General features: G+C 41.3%; 1 protein-coding gene across 2 annotated transcripts in view; it reads right to left on the bottom strand.

Moving 5' to 3' along the window:
- The window catches only part of LOC138979014 (ubiquitin carboxyl-terminal hydrolase 48-like), an 89,208-nt gene that overhangs the window by 25,529 nt on the left and 42,450 nt on the right, over nt 1–21,229 (bottom strand). For both annotated transcript variants that reach the window (XM_070351828.1, XM_070351827.1), the window contains exons 14-18: nt 14,465–14,543; nt 12,367–12,472; nt 10,993–11,041; nt 9,011–9,057; nt 5,413–5,529 (exon numbers count right to left, since the gene is read on the bottom strand). In XM_070351828.1, the coding sequence (XP_070207929.1) occupies nt 5,413–5,529; nt 9,011–9,057; nt 10,993–11,041; nt 12,367–12,472; nt 14,465–14,543 (398 nt within the window). The remainder of the gene's footprint in view (nt 1–5,412; nt 5,530–9,010; nt 9,058–10,992; nt 11,042–12,366; nt 12,473–14,464; nt 14,544–21,229) is intronic.

Raw genomic sequence — 21,229 nt, forward strand, 5'->3', positions numbered from 1 at the left:
AGCTGTATAAAGACTACATGCATAATCAACATCAAATGGTTTACAGAACGATTTAAATCTTCTCATGAAAAAAGCACTTCCAACCTTATGGAACACACTTGCAATAGCATTTAATAGCATTCAATGACACAGTTTGTTTGAATGGCTATTTAGCTCGCGTAAACCACACACCAGTTTGGGCCATCGTGTACCCGTGTGATCCACTTTCCTTTTTTTCACAATTTAGTCGTCAGTTTGTGATTTCAATGTGACTCGCTGTATCTGCAATAGCATGTTATTGTGTACCTCTGAATCTAAAATGCAACAAACGGCTGAGAGTCACACGAACTTATCGGTGGCAGTTGGATTCAGGAAGAAGCAAGACAGAAGAACTCAGACTATCACGTTAGCACAAACGACAAAAGCTTGGCTTCTTCTTCGAGCTCTTTCTTCAAGACGATCATACATGGGGTGTCGATGTCCGTTGACAACTGCATCAAGTGTGCATGTGCAAAAGTACAATAACTTCCTATCATATGACATCATTACATACGTCATCTTATGATCACTATCGTCACATCCCTCTTTCTTTAGATTAATCTTTTCTTTGACACGCAAAACCTCCTTAAAATAAACTTGCTGCATTTATCCATGCAAAACAAATAAACACAAAACAGTCTTTCATTTTCACCCATTTCGTAATCGTTCAGATACGCTGGTTTTCTAACAAATCTCCCACTACGGATGTATGTTTGGTCATCTTTGACTTTGTCACTCTGTTCTGCGTTTCTATTTTCTTCTGTCACAGGCGTTTGACTCGTGAGTTTCTTTCTGTTGGTCTTGTTGTCTTGTCTGTCTTTGCTTCTTCTCCATCAACTTGTTCCTCACATCTCTACAAGTTTCTGGTTTCAGCAGACTTTTGGCTGAAGGTACATGTACTGCTGTTCTTGTCCTTCTTCCAAACAATCTCTGGCTTCGTGACGTTTTCATCTTTTCGCTTAGAATGTTTCTAAGCTCTAGCAAAGCTAAGTAAGGATCTGTCTTCGTCTCAGTGGTCTTACGCATCAGGTTCTTTGCTGCTTTGACTGCATTTCCAGCTTTTTCGTTTGACTGTGGATACCCCGGAGAGCTTGTCACATGTTCGAATCCAAAGGATCTGGCAAATGCAGCAAACTCTTCAGAGTTGAACAGCGGTCCGTTGTCTGAAATCACTCTCTTTGGTATGCCGTATCTTGCAAAATGAGCTTTCATTTTGTTGATCACTTCTTTTCCTGTTTTGTTTTGTAGCCTATCAACTTCAAAGAAATCAGAGTAGTCATCTACAGTTCCTACATAGTCTCTTCCGTTCAATTCCAGAAGATCGACTCCAACAAACTGCCATGGAAGATCTGGAGTATGTCTGACACGCTTCACACTGACCAATCAGTTGTTCCATGTCTTTGTTCATTCCTGGCCAGTAGACTACTTCTCGAGCCCTCCGAAGGCATCCTTGTAGCCCCGTGTGACTAATGTGAATCAAAGACATCACTTTGGTTCTCATGTTCTCTGGAACGACTATTCTTTCTCCCTTGAACAGTAACCCATTCTGAAGTGAAATTTCTTCTCGGACCGAAAATAGTCTTGAAGCTTGACGGGAACATTTCTTCTTTCTTCTGGCCATCCTGTTTGAACAATCTTCATCAGAAGACATAGATCTTGATCTTGTCTTGTTTCTTCTTGCAGCTCTGTCAGTCTTTTCTCTGTAACTGCTATGTGTGAAGTCATGTTGACAATTTCAATATCTTTTTCCAGGTCTGACGGGAAAATCTCTTCTCTTCTTGTTCTGTTGCCACCTGTACAGCTTGATTCCACTGCTCTGCAGAATGTATCTGCTATGTACATCTCTGTGCCTTTCTTGTACACCACAGTGTAGTCGTATTTCTGCGTTCTGAGTAGCATCCTCTGAAGGCGTTTCGGTGCACTGAGAACACTCTTCTTCTGAATTGGAATCAACGGCTTGAGATCCGACTCAACTTCTACGTGTCTTCCATAAAAGTAGCGTTGAAATCTCTCCAGACCGAATATTATCGCCAGCATCTCCTTTTCGATCTGAGCATAGTTTCTTTCCGTTTCTGTCAGTGCTCTGGATGTGTACTGTACAGGATGTCCATCGGCCATCAGGCAGGCACCTAATCCGAACTCTGAAGCATCACACTGGAGAACAACTTTCTCTGCTTTGGGGTTGAAGAACTTCAAAACTGGTGGCTGTGAGAGAACTTCTTTGATCTCTTGGAGTGCTTTTCCGTGCACTTGTTCATCCCATCGAAAATGAACATTCTTCTTCACTAGCTGTCTCTACAGCGTCGCTATCTCCGAAAGACGTGGAGCAAATTTCTGGAGATATGTTCCCTAGCAGGCGCTGGACTGCTGCCTTGTCTTCTGGCGTCTTGAGTTTTTCCACGCTGCATCGATCTTCTTCGGGTCTGCTTTGACAGTCCTTCTGTGCTGATGACATGACCCAAGTAGGAAATCTCCGTTTTCTTGTACTCAACCTTGTCTGAGTTCAGCTTGATTCCCTTTTCTCGAAATCTCTGCAGAAGCTGTTTCACATTTCTGTCGTGAACTTCTGATGCACTCTTGCCATCTTCTTCTTTTCCCCAGATGATGATATCATCATGGACTGCAAACACTCCGGGAAGATCTCTCAACGCCTCGTCCATTCTTCTCTGGAACTCTTCTGGACTCGCTGAAACTCCAAATGGTAGTCTTCTCCATCTGTACTTTCCAAAGGGCGTCTCGAACGTTGAAGCAAACTGCTTTCTTTATCAAGAACAACGTGCCAAAATCCGTTTCTTGCGTACAAATGCGTGAAATACTGCGCTCTCTGCAGCTCTTCAAGCACATCATCAATGGTTTTCATGGGGTAGTGGTTTCTCTTTATGGCCTTGGATCTACACACAGGCGTGCTTTACCATTGGGCTTCATGGTAATAACTAGGCTGCTGATCCAATCTGTTGGAGTGTTCACTGGTGCGATAACTCCAAGTTCTAAAAGCCTATCTAGTTCTTCCTTGACTTGCTTCTTCACAGGTGCGGGCCATTTTCTGCAAGGTAACTTCACTGGCGGGACTTTTGGGTCTGTCACGAGATGCAAATCTCCCTTCGAACACGTCATGAAACTCCGTCAAAACATGTTTGTCGTCATGTCTGTCCGTCGCTACAGGTATGTTCTCTACATTCACTGTCATTAGTTTCATGTACTCAAGTGCTCTGAAGCCAAGTATCCGTCTTGTCTTTTCTCTGACAATGTAGAAACGAACTCTGTATTCTTCTTTGTTCTTGGGATTGACTACTCTGAGTATCGTTTCCCCAGCTGGCCTGACCTCTGACCCATTGTACATCAACAGTCTTCTGTCTGTCTTCTTGACATGTCTCAGCTGTTTGTCTTTTGTCACAGTCTTGTATACACTCTCTGACAAACAATTGGTTGTTGTACCACTGTCAAGCTGAAAAGAAACCATGACATCATTTATGCACATCTTTGCATGAACAGAACTTGGTGTATCATCATCAACATGCATGACACAGAAATCATCATAATCAACATCATCATGCACATGATCATTTCCTTTCACACCACATGCATTCACACTCTTCTTGTTCTTGCAACATTTTGCGAAATGGTTGTCTTTCTTGCAAAGTCGGCACTTCTTTCCGAAAGCAGGACAATGTTCTTTTCCTTTTCTGTGTTCCGAACCACAATAACCACAGTGTTTTTGTTGTGATCGCGACCCTTTCTTCCAAGAACCTCCACTGAGTGTTGACTTCATGAACATCTTCGCTCCCCATCGACCTCATTTGCATCGCCGCGGCCTCGTGCATAGGTCTGTACATTTTTGCAACGTCAAGTCTTGCATCTCGAGAAGCTTCTTGCTCATTGTATCATCCCTGATACCAGCGACAATTCTATCTCTGAGCATTCTCTGCATTCCCCATAGTTGCAATTCCTTGCTAACTGTCGCAAACTAGTGACGTATGCATCAACATTCTCTGTCTCGGACTGTTCACGTTTGTTGAATCTGTACATCTTGTGCGCTTCATTAGTCTCGGCTACACAATACTGTGCAAACTTGCGTGACACAACGTCAATGTTCTTTTTCTCACCTTCTTGGAATTCGAATCCTTCGAACACCTCCGCTGCCTCTGGACCAATACAGGTTAGTAGTACCGCTGTCCTGTACTCTTTCGTTTTATTTTCGAGACGTGTGGCTACTTCGTAGTTTTCCCATTGTCTCTTCCACCTCTTCCACGAATCTTCTAGACCAACGGTCAAAAGATCCAGTTTTCCAGGCGCTGGCAGACTTCCTCCTGGTGAAAATCTTCTTGCGGCGGCTTGCGCTTGTCTTGCTTCCCCATTCTGCTGCATGATCATAGGTTCAAGTTTCTTCTGACACCAAAGGACAAAAGCTTGGCTTCTTCTTCGAGCTCTTTATTCAAGACGATCATACATCTTGTCGATGTCCGTTGGCAACTGCATCAAGTGCGCATGTGCAAATGTACAATGACTTCCTATTATATGACATCATTACATACAGGGGCTCACATCCACGTCGGACATCGGACATACAGATATTTTTTTCCAAATGTCCCATACATTTTTCATGCAAGAGGACATATGTCCGATTGTTTTTGTCACAAAGTGGTCCTTGTCCGATTATGCTTTCATTTGATCTGGACATTGTCAGTACTTTCCAATTTACAGTAGTTTGATTTAATTGCTATTGCATCAATGTTTTGCGAAGCGATGTATCTCTCCAAGCAGACGAAACTTGGGGAGACTTTATGTGTTTTTAATTTATAGAGAAGAGCTTCCAAGGGTCGCAACTCTGAATGCTCCAAGCCGTTGGTTTTTTTTCTCAGAAAAAGCAACATGCCGCTGAAACGAAAATTGGTGCCAGAAAAAGGCCAGAAACGTTTGTACTTGAAATCTCTGCCCTCATCAGCGGCTAGTACCACTGTAACTGAGCTCCGTCCAGTCTCTGAGCAGCCAGAGCCAGATGACACCGTCAATCTAGAAAGTGAAACTTTAGCGCCTAAGAAAGACGTTACCCCCTCCCCATACCTCTGCGCGTGGCTTCGTTTCAAGCTGGCCAACTTCATTCCCGTGGGTGTTGCACGACCCAAAGAAGCAAGCAACTGATGTTACCTTTTTGCCAAGAAAATTATTGTATTTTTTCTGTTACCTTTGTGACAAAAAACTAGTTAAGTTTGATCAAATGTACGTTTTGTTGCGAAAAAAAATGTCCTATCACTTTTGCATTGTCCAGGACTTTTGTCCTATGCCACCTCTCATGGATGTGAGCCCCTGTACATACGTCATCTTATGATCACTATCGTCACACTGACCTGTCAGCTATATAATATACACAGTAAGAAACAAGACAGAAGAACTGACCCATGGGCTGGTTGTTTCAGGGCTGTGTTGAGGAAGCGGCTGTGCTCAGCAAGCTTTTCTTTCAGCTGTATTTCTTGACAACGCTGTTGTACACACTCCATACAAAGGGCAGTTTGTCTGCAAAAGACATCAACATTTTCTCGATACTTATCCTCAAATGAAAGTAGGCCAGTGTGTTTTGAAATTTTTTGTTGTTGATGAAGCTGTTTATGTGAGGGCATGGAATTTTGGTCCAAAACCGTGTTTTAGGTTCTTAGCATTTTTAGGTATAAAAAACACCCTAGAATCATTGTGCAAAGTAATTTTGTCGTCGTCAACTTCTTTCTTGCAATAAAGCGATCTTTTTTCAAATGTTTTATTAACATTTGACACTGTTTTCTCAGAATCGCTTTTTGAACACACCCGTAAGAAATGAACTTATAAGAAAACTTATAGGAACTTATAGGAACTTATAAGGCAAATCCTTATTATAGAAACTTATACCCATAAACATGCACACACACAAACACACCCACAAACACACCCACACACACAAACACACAGACAGACCCAAACACGTGCCAACACAACAGCGCACTCTCTTCCTCTCTGTCTCTCCCTTTACGTTGAAAAGGAAACATCCCAGGCTAAGAGAGAAAAGCAAAAGAGAGAGAGAGACAGAGAGAGAGAGAGTGAGAGAGACAGACCGACAGACAGACAGCCAAAGACAGAGACAGAGAAAGAGACACACATACACTGACAAAAAGATATTAAGGCAGCGAGAGAGGTCTGACTCACGCACACAAGCAAAACGTACAATTTGGCTGGGGGGGGGCTCAAGCCCCCATAGACCACTCCCCCCCCTCCCCCCATCATCCGGCCCTGTGCACACATACACACACACAGTAACACATGGTGCACTCAAATACTGAAATAGACAAACACACACACACCACGCGCACGAGAGAATAGCTCTAGAGAGGGGATGACGTCACGATGCATTGACGTCAAAACATCTCGACGTCGTCTAATTGCGCAAGTATTATGCCGTAGTCTCGGAAATTTTACCCCAACAAAGCGGCCCTGGGTGGCGATGGATCAAAAATCTAAGAATTGGTCAGCACCCGCCATATTTTAGTTAGTATGTTCCCAATTTAGGGTGAACTTCCATCGGGAAGACAGGCATGAAAACTGAAAAAAAAAAAAAATACTGAAAATGAAATTCGAAGGCGCATAGCGCCAAGTTTCGCAGGCGCATAGCGCCAAGTTTCGCAGACGCGAAGCGCCAAGACTTCTAGGGGGGTCCGGGGGCATGCTCCCCCGGAAATTTTTTTTTTCAAGGGTGCAATTTGGTGCAATCTGGGGCTATCTGAGCCTTAAAATTGGATTTAAACATGGTTCCAAAACTATTTTACTATAACTATGACTAGGAAAAAAAAATTAAAAAAAAGAATTAAAAAAAAAAAATTTAAAAAAAAAGGAAAAATACGGAAAAAAAAAAAAAAAAGGTTTATTTTGTTCAAAAATACGGAAAATACGGAGAATTTTCATGCCTAGAAGAACATATCTCAAGTCGATTACAGTTTTGTGTTCAAGGGATACCTCTAGCTTCGCTAGGATAAAAGGCATGTATTACTTTGTGGAATGCGATTTATTTAACATTTTTACAAATCGCGGTTTTAGGTTCGACGCAATCTGTAAAATGTTTTTACATTTTTATTTTACAAATCACGGTAAACAGGCTGACCTTAATTTCGTTATTACATCAGTAGTCAAGAGGTTTATGAAGATGCCTATCAACTCTTGCTTTTGTGTTCTGAATGTCAAAAACACTATGAGGTTTTCTGCATCATTATCATATATATAAAGTTGGTTTCTCTGTGTGTGTGCGTGCGTGCGTGCGTGTGTGTGTGTGTGTACGATGACTAAAGGCTCCAAAACGGCTGCAACGACTGAGACGGGAATTTCAGGGTATGTTCTTTGTAACTCCGGTCGTGTCATAGTGTACTTATGGAAAAGCAAACTTGAAAGAATTTTTTTTAAAACGGCAAAAAACTTCTTTCACGATCATCCTTTTTATATTTAGTCAAGTTTTGACTAAATATTTTAACATCGAGGGGGAATCGAAACGAGGGTCGTGGTGTATGTGTGTGTGTATGTGTGTGTGTATGTGTGTGTGTGTGTGTGTGTGCGTGTAGAGCGATTCAGACCAAACTACTGGACCGATCTTTATGAAATTTGACATGAGAGTTCCTGGGATTGATATCCCCATACGTTTTTTTCATTTTTTTGATAAATGTCTTTGATGACGTCATATCCGGCTTTTCGTGAAAGTTGAGGCGGCACTGTCACGCCCTCATTTTTCAACCAAATTGGTTGAAATTTTGGTCAAGTAATCTTCGACGAAGCCCGGGGTTCGGTATTGCATTTCAGCTTGGTGGCTTAAAAATTAATTAATGACTTTGGTCATTAAAAATCTGAAAATTGTAAAAAAAAATAAAAATTTATAAAACGATCCAAATTTACGTTTATCTTATTCTCCATCATTTGCTGATTCCAAAAACATATAAATATGTTATATTTGGATTAAAAACAAGCTCTGAAAATTAAATATATAAAAATTATTATCAAAATTAAATTGTCCAAATCAATTTAAAAACACTTTCATCTTATTCCTTGTCGGTTCCTGATTCCAAAAACATATAGATGTGATATGTTTGGATTAAAAACACGCTCAGAAAGTTAAAACAAAGAGAGGTACAGAAAAGCGTGCTATCCTTCTTAGCGCAACTACTACCCCGCTCTTCTTGTCAATTTCACTGCCTTTGCCGTGAGCGGTGGACTGACGATGCTACGAGTATACGGTCTTGCTGAAAAATGGCAGCTACTTGACTAAATATTGTATTTTCGCCTTACGCGACTTGTTTCCTTTTTGTTGGCCAGAGTACTCAACATAGCAAGTCTTGGTCTCGGTAACCCTGACCTTAGTACAGTCTTGGTCTCAGTTTTAAAGAAAGTCTCGGTGAGCCCAGAGTCTCTCTCTCTCTCTCATTCATTTGTCCAAAGCATCAGTGTGCATTATATCCACACAAAAACACTCAACGCTTTAATAACACATTTACTCATGCATGTGTATTTAGCATTGTTTTCACTACGTTACATATATTTGTGTATAATATGTAATATGTAAATATTCATATGTTGTTGTTTTTCTCTACCTTTTTTTCTACGTGAATATGTGATTAGATTAGTCCCCTCTCTGGGCGAGGGCTGGTTGAAAAAAAGCTCGTTGTATTGCTTATGCCACAACCTTCGAAAAATAAAATTTGATTTGATTTGACTTGATTTGACTCTCTCGAGTCTCTGTGCGCCTGCACAGAGTTGTGTAATTCAAACGCGCACAGCGCGTGTGAACATACATGTGTGTGTGTGTGTGTGTGTGTGTGTGTGTGTGTGTGCACGTACAGGTGCAGCATATAAGTCGCGTACGGACATAGAAAACAGGTGCAGCTAGTATACATTAAAGTTGGGGGTCTCGAGATCCACTCAGTGGAGCGTCTGTGGGGATCCCTGCCAAACAGTAATGTCACGTTACATTTTGATGAAAACATCAACTTACCCCTTCAGACGAGTATCTCCACCATACTCTGAGTACAACCGATCAGCCTGAAACATACAACCATCCTGTATCTAACCACTCTCATTCTTAGCACCACAACCAACATGTTCACCCACTCTCATTCTAAGCACTGCAACCAACTTTTTCAACTATTCTCATTCTTAGCACTACAATGAAGATGTTCAGCCACTCTCATTCTTAGCAGCACAACCAACATGTTCAACCACTCTCATTCTTAGCACTACAACCAACATGTTCAACCACTCTCATTCTTAGCATTACAACCAACATGTTCAACCACTCTCATTCTTAGCAGCACAACCAACATGTTCAACCACTCTCATTCTTAGCAGCACAACCAACATGTTCAACCACTCTCGTTCTTAGCAGCACAACCAACATGTTCACCCACTCTCATTCTTAGCAGCACAACCAACATGTTCAATCACTCTCGTTCTTAGCAGCACAACCAACATGTTCAACCACTCTCGTTCTTAGCACTACAACCAACATGTTCAGCCACTCTCATTCTTAGCAGCACAACCAACATGTTCAATCACTCTCATTCTTAGCAGCACAACCAACATGTTCAACCACTCTCATTCTTAGCAGCACAACCAACATGTTCAGCCACTCTAATTCTTAGCACTACAACCAACATGTTCACCCACTCTCATTCTTAGCAGCACAACCAACATGTTAACCACTCTCGTTCTTAGCACTACAACCAAAATGTTCAGCCACTCTCATTCTTAGAAGCACAACCATGTTCAGCCACTTTCATTCTTAGCAGCACAACCAACATGTTCAGCCACTCTCATTCTTAGCAGCACAACCAACATGTTCAGCCACTCTCATTCTTAGCAGTACAACCAACATGTTCAGCCACTCTCATTCTTAGCACAACAACCAACATGTTCAACCACTCTCATTCTTAGCACAACAACCAACATGTTCAGCCACTCTCATTCTTCAACCACAACCAACATGTTCAACCACTCTCATTCTTAGCAGCACAACCAACATGTTCACCCACTCTCATTCTTAGAAGCACAACCATGTTCAGCCACTTTCATTCTTAGCAGCACAACCAACATGTTCAGCCACTCTCATTCTTAGCATAACAACCAACATGTTCAGCCACTCTCATTCATAGCACAACCAACATGTTCAGCCACTCTCATTCTTTAGCAGCACAACCAACATGTTCACCCACTCTCATTCTTAGCACTACAACCAACATGTTCAACCACACTCATTCTTAGCAGCACAACCAACATGTTCAGCCACTCTCATTCTTAGCAGTACAACCAACATGTTCAGCCACTCTCATTCTTAGCATAACAACCAACATGTTCAACCACTCTCATTCTTAGCAGCACAACCAACATGTTCAGCCACTCTCATTCTTAGCATAACAACCAACATGTTCAACCACTCTCATTCTTAGCAGCACAACCAACATGTTCAGCCACTCTCATTCTTAGCATAACAACCAACATGTTCAGCCACTCTCATTCTTAGCAGCACAACCAACATGTTCAGCCACTCTCATTCTTTGCAGTACAACCAACATGTTCAGCCACTCTCATTCTTAGCAGCACAACCAACATGTTCAATCACTCTCATTCTTAGCAGCACAACCAACATGTTCAACCACTCTCGTTCTTAGCACTACAACCAACATGTTCAGCCACTCTCATTCTTAGCACAACAACCAACATGTTCCACCCTCCCTCATTCTGAAATGTACAGGCAAAATATACCTGCAATCAGTTTAATTCTGAAATGTAAAGGCAACATGTCTCTCATTTCCACAGCAATTTAATCTATCGTACAAAGTAACAAAACCATGATATTCTGAAGCTCTATCAGACAATTCCAGACCTACTTCTATTTTCTGATTGCAGAATGCTCATGATAACTGGCATGAAGAAAGAGGTGTGTGTGAAAAGAGTGAGAGGATGTGTGAACGAACTTACCCCACAGGAGCTGACAATCTTCATCTTGCACACATCATCAGGCCGCAACCTGGGCAACAACATTTGGCACACCATCAGCACACTTGTATATTAAGGGGGGGAGGTGGTTCATATAGCTGCCCTACACGCCACCAGGCGTGAAAGGCAGTAAGTAAGTAAGTGGTTCAAATAAACTTTATGCAGAAGAAAATTCAGTTTTGCAAATCCTGTTTCACCACAACCTCCCCCCGATTGAGTGTTCCAATCTCAACTTAACTTCATCAGCCAAGACCAGCGTTTCATCCTGCCACATCCTTTTGGAGTCATTCTCTGCAAATGCTTTGTGAAAATTTCACTTTATGTTCAAGCTGGTGGGTCAGATCAAATGGCCCACACACCTTTTTGTGTGCAGGTTAACCACTGATTTTATGACAAATCAGTCATGCGACTGACTCAACGCTGCTTCTTGCCAAATCTTCACATCACTTGTTGCCAGAGCATCCCCTTCTCCACTGCAGGTTTGATATGATAACACTTCCATAAACCAAACGTGGTTATTAGGAAAACTCAGCCTTACCAATAATATAAACGCGCATACCAGCCCTTAACAAAAACAACACTGGCCAATCTAAGACTTTCTGCGGAGAACATGTGTGTCACGAAACTCCAAACTTTCACTGCTAAAAGCAAAGGCCAACAACCTGTAGAGCAATTGTCACTATTGCTTTCTCCAGCTAGACATGAAGGGTTCAAAGGCGTGCAAGTCAGACTGACAGCCAACTCAGCATCATTTGTACAGCTGTGAAGAGATTACATGCAGTGGAAAAGCATGTGTGAGATTTAATATACATGCAAGCACATCATGGATGCTACTTAAGAATGGATACATGCTTCTTTTTTCACAAATAAAGTATGTAATCAGACCCAGTTTGACGGGCACAATGGTCTAAAGTGGCTAAGACACCGGCCTCCCATGTGGAAGGCTGAGTGTACGAATCCCGGCTGAGCCTGGTGGGTCAAGGGTGGGGATTTTTTCGATCTCCCAGGTCAACTTATGTGCAGACCTGTTAGTATCTGATTGTCCCACGCAGGTCCCCCTTCATGTGTACACACAAGTGCAAGACCAAGTGCGCACGGAAAAGATCCTGGGTGGGTTATAGAAACACGAAAATACCGAGCATGCATCCCCCAAAATCAACATATGGCTGCCCAAAATCAACATATGGCTGCCTAAATGGCAGGATAAAAACGGTCATACGTGTAAATGCCCACTTGTGTAAAACACACGTGTACGAGGGAGTTTCAGCACATGAACGCAGAAAAAGAAGAAGAAGACATAGCTCAACTGATCTTCATCAGCTTTACGTGCATGCGATATGGTGCAGTGATACTGACCTGCCATGAGGGCAGAGGTAGCCTGCAGTGCTGATGGGCTTGACGCTGTCTGGGTCTGCCAACCAACTGCTGATCCAGTCCGCCGGCACCCACTCAAACTCAGTATCTGTGCACAACACATACACACGAACACACAGGTGTGACAAAGGAAACTCTCAACTCGCCCACTCAAATACAATTCCAAAACAGGTAGTGATTTTTGACTGCAATTTTCTTTATAACATTAAAATCATGTCACATAAATTTACAATGCATTGCATAAAAAGATGAAAAGAAATATCTGTATGTAAAGTTTCACAAAGTAGGCCTTATCAAAATAAGGCCTACTTTGTGAAACTGTTTTTGTATTCAGGAGACACAAGCAGATGTGGACACATACTTACAAGTAAGCATGTAAATAATTAGACAAGTCTGTACTCAATAAATAAACAAGTCGAGTGAAGGGGCCTAAAACTATAACATCAACACTGAAAACCAGTCATCACTGAGAATACATGTAGATCTAAAAGGCTTGGCTAGCCCAAATTCAAAGATTGTACAGTCGAACCCACTTAAAACGAACACGCTAGTTACGAATTTTGACTTATAACGAATTAGTTTTAAGTTCCCAACTGAATACCTCTTTCTTCATGCTTAAAAAAAATGCTTAAAACGAATTCTTTATAACGAATTTACGCTTATAACGAGCACTTTTTGGATTCCCAAGCATGCATAATGTCTGTAATTTACTCACGCTTATGACGAAATCTTTAAACTCGTCCCGAGATCGACATATCATGGGAATTTGAGAAGTTTGAATACACGTGTGTCAAAGTCTTCCCTTGCGTCGACTGCTTGAACCATTGCTCAACCGATCACTGAATAAAGTTAAACTGATTACACTGTACTCACAAAACAATTTCAAATTTAGAATCAAAGTGATTGATAGCTCAGACACTGAACATGAATGACTGACTGACGTTTATTTCCTTCGCGAATACCAAAAACGAAACATCGAACGGAAGCCATTGCCACAAAATATAGATGCCAGAGTGGTTTCCCTTGGACAAGGGAAACCACACTCTCAACGTTTGCGTTCGCCGGTTCGCGATAGTTTATCAGTCAGTCAGTGCTTTCGATTTGGATTTGAACATCATGTTGCAACAAAAAAACAAAAAACTAAATTGGCCAAGGTTTGCTACCCGTCGCCAAGGTAAGTGATTCCGGACAAATGATAGGAACACCGCGAATGTGGACAGTGTCAATGTGTGTGTGTGTGACCAAAAACGTAACAACTGCCGAACTGGATGAAACATCTGTGTGCTCACTCTCACTCAAACTCAACAATCATTACTCAACATGAGACACACATGAACATGTAACTGAATATGTCACTTTATTGTCTAAACGTGAAGCAGCATGAAAGTTGCGAAAGAAACAAATTGAAACACCATAAAATGTACAAGACTTAAAAAAAATAAAATAAAAAATAAAAAAATCAATCAATTTTCTTAATACGAATTTTGGTTAAGACGAACTTTTTTTCCGATCCCCAGTGATTCGTCTTAAGCGAGTTCGACTGTACTCGTCTCAGCAAAGCATGCAAACGTACCTAATTTGCATACATCAATTTTCTTTAATTCTGAGCACATTTTTAGAGAAAACATGATGTATTTATATATATTTTTGGATTTAGGAGAAGATACAGAATATAATGCAATCATTTTTAAATCTGTTACAAAAAATTCGATTTTAATGACTTCAATTAGCATGAATTAATTTTTAAGCTTCCAGGCTTAAATGCAATCCCAACTGAGTCATAGATTGCTTGACCAAAATGTTAATCAATTTGGTTGGAAAATGAGGTCATCACAGTGCCGCCTCAAATTTTACAAAAAAACTGGATATGATGTCATTAGACATTTATCAAATAAATGTTAAAAAAAAAGTCTGGGGGTATCATCTGGAAGAATTTGTATGCAAAGTTTCATAAAGATCTGTCCTATAGTTTTTTTCAGAATGGCTCTAGCCAAAACTTGACTGAGTGTTAAAAGATAGGATAACGGTTAGTGTCTTAGCATGCATAGCTGTCAAGGGACAAGGTGGATGAAACACTGACCTGATGAAGTGCAGAACAGGTCAGAGTACATGGACTGAACCACCATCTGTTTCTCCTTTTGACTGAACATGTTTGCATCCTGCTCACAACAATATTGACTCATTAATTCACTGGAACTCTGATGAGTATGCTTTTTGGAGGAAAAAGGTATCATATTAAGCGTACGCTGCAGAACATACACATTCAGACTTTGTTGATCGTCTCGCATATCACTCCAGACCGCCTGGCCTGAAATATACCTCTGCTGTTCACAGCGCCCATCAGCGCCCTGCACATGCTGGTGAATTTACATGCCAGACCTGACCTTGCCCTAGTTTACCCACCAAAACAAAGCACGGTCAATAAAAGCGAATGGGTTTCCCAGGCACAATGGTCATACTATGGGATGTAGTAAAAGTTTGGTAAAATACAGGATCAGCTTCGGGATGTGCTTGTGAAGACAAGTAGTCCAGGAATTTTTCTCATCGTATTTTTTTTTACTGACCGTACTGATCGTATTCTAGACAATCATGCGTACAAAATACGGCGAAATCGTATGGGTTCCAAGGTCTGCTGATTAGATGTTTGAGTTTGGAGGTGTTTGCAGAGAATAATAATTGAGATATGGTGAAGGTAGTGATGCCCACCATGATTTACACAACATCACATGCAATTCAAGGTCCATCCAACTATGCACGTGCATGCAAAGTTTTGTTGTCCTATGATCAGACCTGCCAACCCTTGTCAAACGTCAAGTGTAGCAATTTACATTTTGGGGGAATTTTCAGTGTTGCAAATGGTGTTTTAGTGTAGCATTGTCGAACATGTATTTGGACATCCACATTTTGGCTATTTTGTGCAAGAATAGATACATTTTTGACAAGTGTAATGGGAAAAAAAAGAAACATAATGGTCAATAGAGAGTGTCTGCAGTGCCACTTTACAGTGTGCACAAGGTTCTATGACACAAATTCTGAATGCTACTATTATATGAAGTCTTATATCGCGCGCGTATCTCCAGACTCGGACTCAAGGCGCAGGGATCTATTTATGCCGTGTGAGATGGAATTTTTTACACAATACATCACGCATTCACATCGACCAGCAGATTGCAGCCATTTCGGCGCATATCCTACTTTTCACGGCCTATTATTCCAAGTCACACGGGTATTTTGGTGGACATTTTTTTTTTAATCTATGCCTATACAATTTTGCCAGGAAAGACCCTTTTGTCAATCGTGGGATCTTTAACGTGCACACCCCAATGTAGTGTACACGAAGGGACCTCGGTTTTTCGTCTCATCCGAAAGACTAGCACTTGAACCCACCACCTAGGTTAGGAAAGGGGGGGAGAAAATTGCTAACGCCCTGACCCAGGGTCGAACTCGCAACCTCTCGCTTCCGAGCGCAAGTGCGTTACCACTCGGCCACCCAGTCTCACGGAGTGAGAATCAGAAATGAGTACCAGGACTCACAAGAAAGAGCAAACAGTTGCAAGCTTGTGACTATTTGTTTGTGCATAGCAATTCTAAGTTTGGCGTAACAGCGCAGCAATTTGTCTTTTAACGTAGCATGCTATGCTGAAAGCTTAACAATTGGCAGCTCTGTATGATGTCAAATAAGTGAGTTACAGTAAGTTTGTGGAACATACTGCAATTTTACATGAAAATGAGAAAAGAATGCAAAAACTAGGGGGCCTAATACTGTTTAACAATATGAATGTAAAAGGGTTAAAGCTAGCAGAAGCAAACTAGTTGCTTCGCCTTGCTTTGAAAAGCTTGGGTCAGTAAAAAGGGCTCTAACTCTTGAAACACCACTTAAAAATCCTGACAGAGTTATTCCTATTAATCACAGCCAGTCAGCCGGAACTCTCCAACATGCAAGACAAACAGCAGAACACATGTATCGTAAACTACCTTGTATACGCCCACCCCCATTATTAACCAATTTTGATTGAAAGTAGGGGGTTGGGCGTTTACTTGGTACTGTACCCTGTGCAGGATCAGTTTCTCGTAATAAATAGCGGATATTTGAACACATGAAATAAAAATGTTAAATATGATATGTTGCTGTGCAAAAAATGTCTGCCCTCTTTCTCTGTGACACACAGGTGTTCTCGCGTGTGCCAGTGCCTTGCCAGAATGGAACCTGGAAACTAAACACAAACATTCCTTTGCGTCAGGGTTTTTGAACAAATGCAAATATCTCAATTGGAAACTGAAAATGATGACTCAAGATCGGCTTCGTTTAACCAGAATTAGCAGCGTGTGTCTAAACAGAAATCACAGAATGAAACAATCAATCCATATGAGGCTTATATCGCGCGTATTCTGTGGGTACGGTTCTAAGCGCAGGGATTTATTTAATTTTTTTAATTCTTATTTTATGCAATTTATATCGCGCACATATTCAAGGCGCAGGGATTTATTTATGCCGTATGAGATGGAATTTTTTTACACAATACATCACGCATTCACATCGGCCAGCAGATCGCAGCCATTTCGGCGCATATCCTACTTTTCATGGCCTATTATTCCAAGTCACACGGGTATTTTGGTGGACATTTTTATCTATGGCTATACAATTTTGCCAGGAAAGACCCTTTTGTCAATCGTGGGATCTTTAACGTGCACACCCCAATGTAGTGTACATGAAGGGACCTCGGTTTTTCGTCTCATCCGAAAGACTAGCACTTGAACCCACCACCTAGGTTAGGAAAGGGGGGGAGAAAATTGCTAACGCCCTGACCCAGGGTCGAACTCGCAACCTCTCGCTTCCGAGCGCAAGTGCGTTACCACTCGGCCACCCAGTCTCACGGAGTGAGAATCAGAAATGAGTACCAGGACTCACAAGAAAGAGCAAACAGTTGCAAGCTTGTGACTATTTGTTTGTGCATAGCAATTCTAAGTTTGGCGTAACAGCGCAGCAATTTGTCTTTTAACGTAGCATGCTATGCTGAAAGCTTAACAATTGGCAGCTCTGTATGATGTCAAATAAGTGAGTTACAGTAAGTTTGTGGAACATACTGCAATTTTACATGAAAATGAGAAAAGAATGCAAAAACTAGGGGGCCTAATACTGTTTAACAATATGAATGTAAAAGGGTTAAAGCTAGCAGAAGCAAACTAGTTGCTTCGCCTTGCTTTGAAAAGCTTGGGTCAGTAAAAAGGGCTCTAACTCTTGAAACACCACTTAAAAATCCTGACAGAGTTATTCCTATTAATCACAGCCAGTCAGCCGGAACTCTCCAACATGCAAGACAAACAGCAGAACACATGTATCGTAAACTACCTTGTATACGCCCACCCCCATTATTAACCAATTTTGATTGAAAGTAGGGGGTTGGGCGTTTACTTGGTACTGTACCCTGTGCAGGATCAGTTTCTCGTAATAAATAGCGGATATTTGAACACATGAAATAAAAATGTTAAATATGATATGTTGCTGTGCAAAAAATGTCTGCCCTCTTTCTCTGTGACACACAGGTGTTCTCGCGTGTGCCAGTGCCTTGCCAGAATGGAACCTGGAAACTAAACACAAACATTCCTTTGCGTCAGGGTTTTTGAACAAATGCAAATATCTCAATTGGAAACTGAAAATGATGACTCAAGATCGGCTTCGTTTAACCAGAATTAGCAGCGTGTGTCTAAACAGAAATCACAGAATGAAACAATCAATCCATATGAGGCTTATATCGCGCGTATTCTGTGGGTACGGTTCTAAGCGCAGGGATTTATTTAATTTTTTTAATTCTTATTTTATGCAATTTATATCGCGCACATATTCAAGGCGCAGGGATTTATTTATGCCGTATGAGATGGAATTTTTTTACACAATACATCACGCATTCACATCGGCCAGCAGATCGCAGCCATTTCGGCGCATATCCTACTTTTCATGGCCTATTATTCCAAGTCACACGGGTATTTTGGTGGACATTTTTATCTATGGCTATACAATTTTGCCAGGAAAGACCCTTTTGTCAATCGTGGGATCTTTAACGTGCACACCCCAATGTAGTGTACACGAAGGGACCTCGGTTTTTCGTCTCATCCGAAAGACTAGCACTTGAACCCACCACCTAGGTTAGGAAAGGGGGGGAGAAAATTGCTAACGCCCTGACCCAGGGTCGAACTCGCAACCTCTCGCTTCCGAGCGCAAGTGCGTTACCACTCGGCCACCCAGTCTCACGGAGTGAGAATCAGAAATGAGTACCAGGACTCACAAGAAAGAGCAAACAGTTGCAAGCTTGTGACTATTTGTTTGTGCATAGCAATTCTAAGTTTGGCGTAACAGCGCAGCAATTTGTCTTTTAACGTAGCATGCTATGCTGAAAGCTTAACAATTGGCAGCTCTGTATGATGTCAAATAAGTGAGTTACAGTAAGTTTGTGGAACATACTGCAATTTTACATGAAAATGAGAAAAGAATGCAAAAACTAGGGGGCCTAATACTGTTTAACAATATGAATGTAAAAGGGTTAAAGCTAGCAGAAGCAAACTAGTTGCTTCGCCTTGCTTTGAAAAGCTTGGGTCAGTAAAAAGGGCTCTAACTCTTGAAACACCACTTAAAAATCCTGACAGAGTTATTCCTATTAATCACAGCCAGTCAGCCGGAACTCTCCAACATGCAAGACAAACAGCAGAACACATGTATCGTAAACTACCTTGTATACGCCCACCCCCATTATTAACCAATTTTGATTGAAAGTAGGGGGTTGGGCGTTTACTTGGTACTGTACCCTGTGCAGGATCAGTTTCTCGTAATAAATAGCGGATATTTGAACACATGAAATAAAAATGTTAAATATGATATGTTGCTGTGCAAAAAATGTCTGCCCTCTTTCTCTGTGACACACAGGTGTTCTCGCGTGTGCCAGTGCCTTGCCAGAATGGAACCTGGAAACTAAACACAAACATTCCTTTGCGTCAGGGTTTTTGAACAAATGCAAATATCTCAATTGGAAACTGAAAATGATGACTCAAGATCGGCTTCGTTTAACCAGAATTAGCAGCGTGTGTCTAAACAGAAATCACAGAATGAAACAATCAATCCATATGAGGCTTATATCGCGCGTATTCTGTGGGTACGGTTCTAAGCGCAGGGATTTATTTAATTTTTTTAATTCTTATTTTATGCAATTTATATCGCGCACATATTCAAGGCGCAGGGATTTATTTATGCCGTATGAGATGGAATTTTTTTACACAATACATCACGCATTCACATCGGCCAGCAGATCGCAGCCATTTCGGCGCATATCCTACTTTTCATGGCCTATTATTCCAAGTCACACGGGTATTTTGGTGGACATTTTTATCTATGGCTATACAATTTTGCCAGGAAAGACCCTTTTGTCAATCGTGGGATCTTTAACGTGCACACCCCAATGTAGTGTACACGAAGGGACCTCGGTTTTTCGTCTCATCCGAAAACATGATATCTGTAGTCAGTTTATTTGCTCTGATCCAAGTATTCAAGGGGGAGGACAGTGTATGTCAGACACAGCGTATTCAAACAACAGTTTGTTAACTCGATCTCTATAAATTCCCCAAGGTCGAGCTCTGCAATATCAAATGTGTCTCTTCTTCTTCTCGGCGTTCGCTGGCATTACACATTCAGTCCGGCTCAGGATATGAAGGTAAAATGTGTCTCTCAAAACTTCGTCATATTATCGGCATGGCTATTCAATAACTGCAGTTGCAAAGTGAAATCTGCAACACAGCACCCTGTCATTATTCACTCAAATGATATGTCCGTATTGCGTGCGGATTTAAAAAAGAACAAGAAGGGCAAAGCCCATACGACTCACATGCTTGACCTTGACCTTTACATGACCTTGACCTTCAGGGTCAAGGTCAAATAACTAAACCTAGCAATGACATCATACACTAAGAACTGCTTTACACATTTTTCCTACCAAAATACATGTGACCTTGACCCAAGGTCAAGGTCATCCAAGGTCATGCAACACAAAGCTGTTAATTCAAGACATAGGAAGTACAATGGTGCTTATTGGCTCTTTCTACCATGAGATATGGTCACTTTTAGTGGTTCAAAGTGACCTTGACCTTGATCATATGTGACCAAATGTGTCTCATGATGAAAGCATAACATGTGCCCCACATAATTTTTAAGTTTGAAACAGTTATCTTCCATAGTTCAGGGTCAAGGTCACTTCAAAATATGTATACAATCCAACTTTGAAGAGCTCCTGTGACCTTGACCTTGAAGCAAGGTAAACCAAACTGGTATCAAAAGATGGGGCTTACTTTGCCCTATATATCATATATAGGTAAGGTATTGAATCTCAAAAACTTCAGAGAAAATGGGAAAAATGTGAAAAATAGCTGTTTTTTAGACAACATTTATGGCCCCTGCGACCTTGACCTTGAAGCAAGGTCAAGATGCTATGTATGTTTTTTGGGGCCTTGTCATCATACACCATCTTGCCAAATTTGGTACTGATAGACTGAATAGTGTCCAAGAAATATCCAACGTTAAAGTTTTCCGGACGGACGGGGGGGACGGACGGACGGACGGACGACTCGGGTGAGTACATAGACTCACTTTTGCTTCGCATGTGAGTCAAAAAAGAAAAAGCGAACTTTTTTGTTTTTGTACACCAATGGTCCAAATGTCGGGGGTGACCGTTTTCAAGGTACAGTACCCTATACACAGTTTTAGACTTAAAGTAGGGGTGGGCGTTTGCTCGATAATCGGAAATTTCAATAATAAATTTCCATTTGATTAATATACTTACCTATTCACATAATAGCATTTAAC

This window comes from Littorina saxatilis, linkage group LG10 (assembly GCF_037325665.1).
Source record: "Littorina saxatilis isolate snail1 linkage group LG10, US_GU_Lsax_2.0, whole genome shotgun sequence".
NCBI lineage: Eukaryota > Metazoa > Mollusca > Gastropoda > Littorinimorpha > Littorinidae > Littorina > Littorina saxatilis.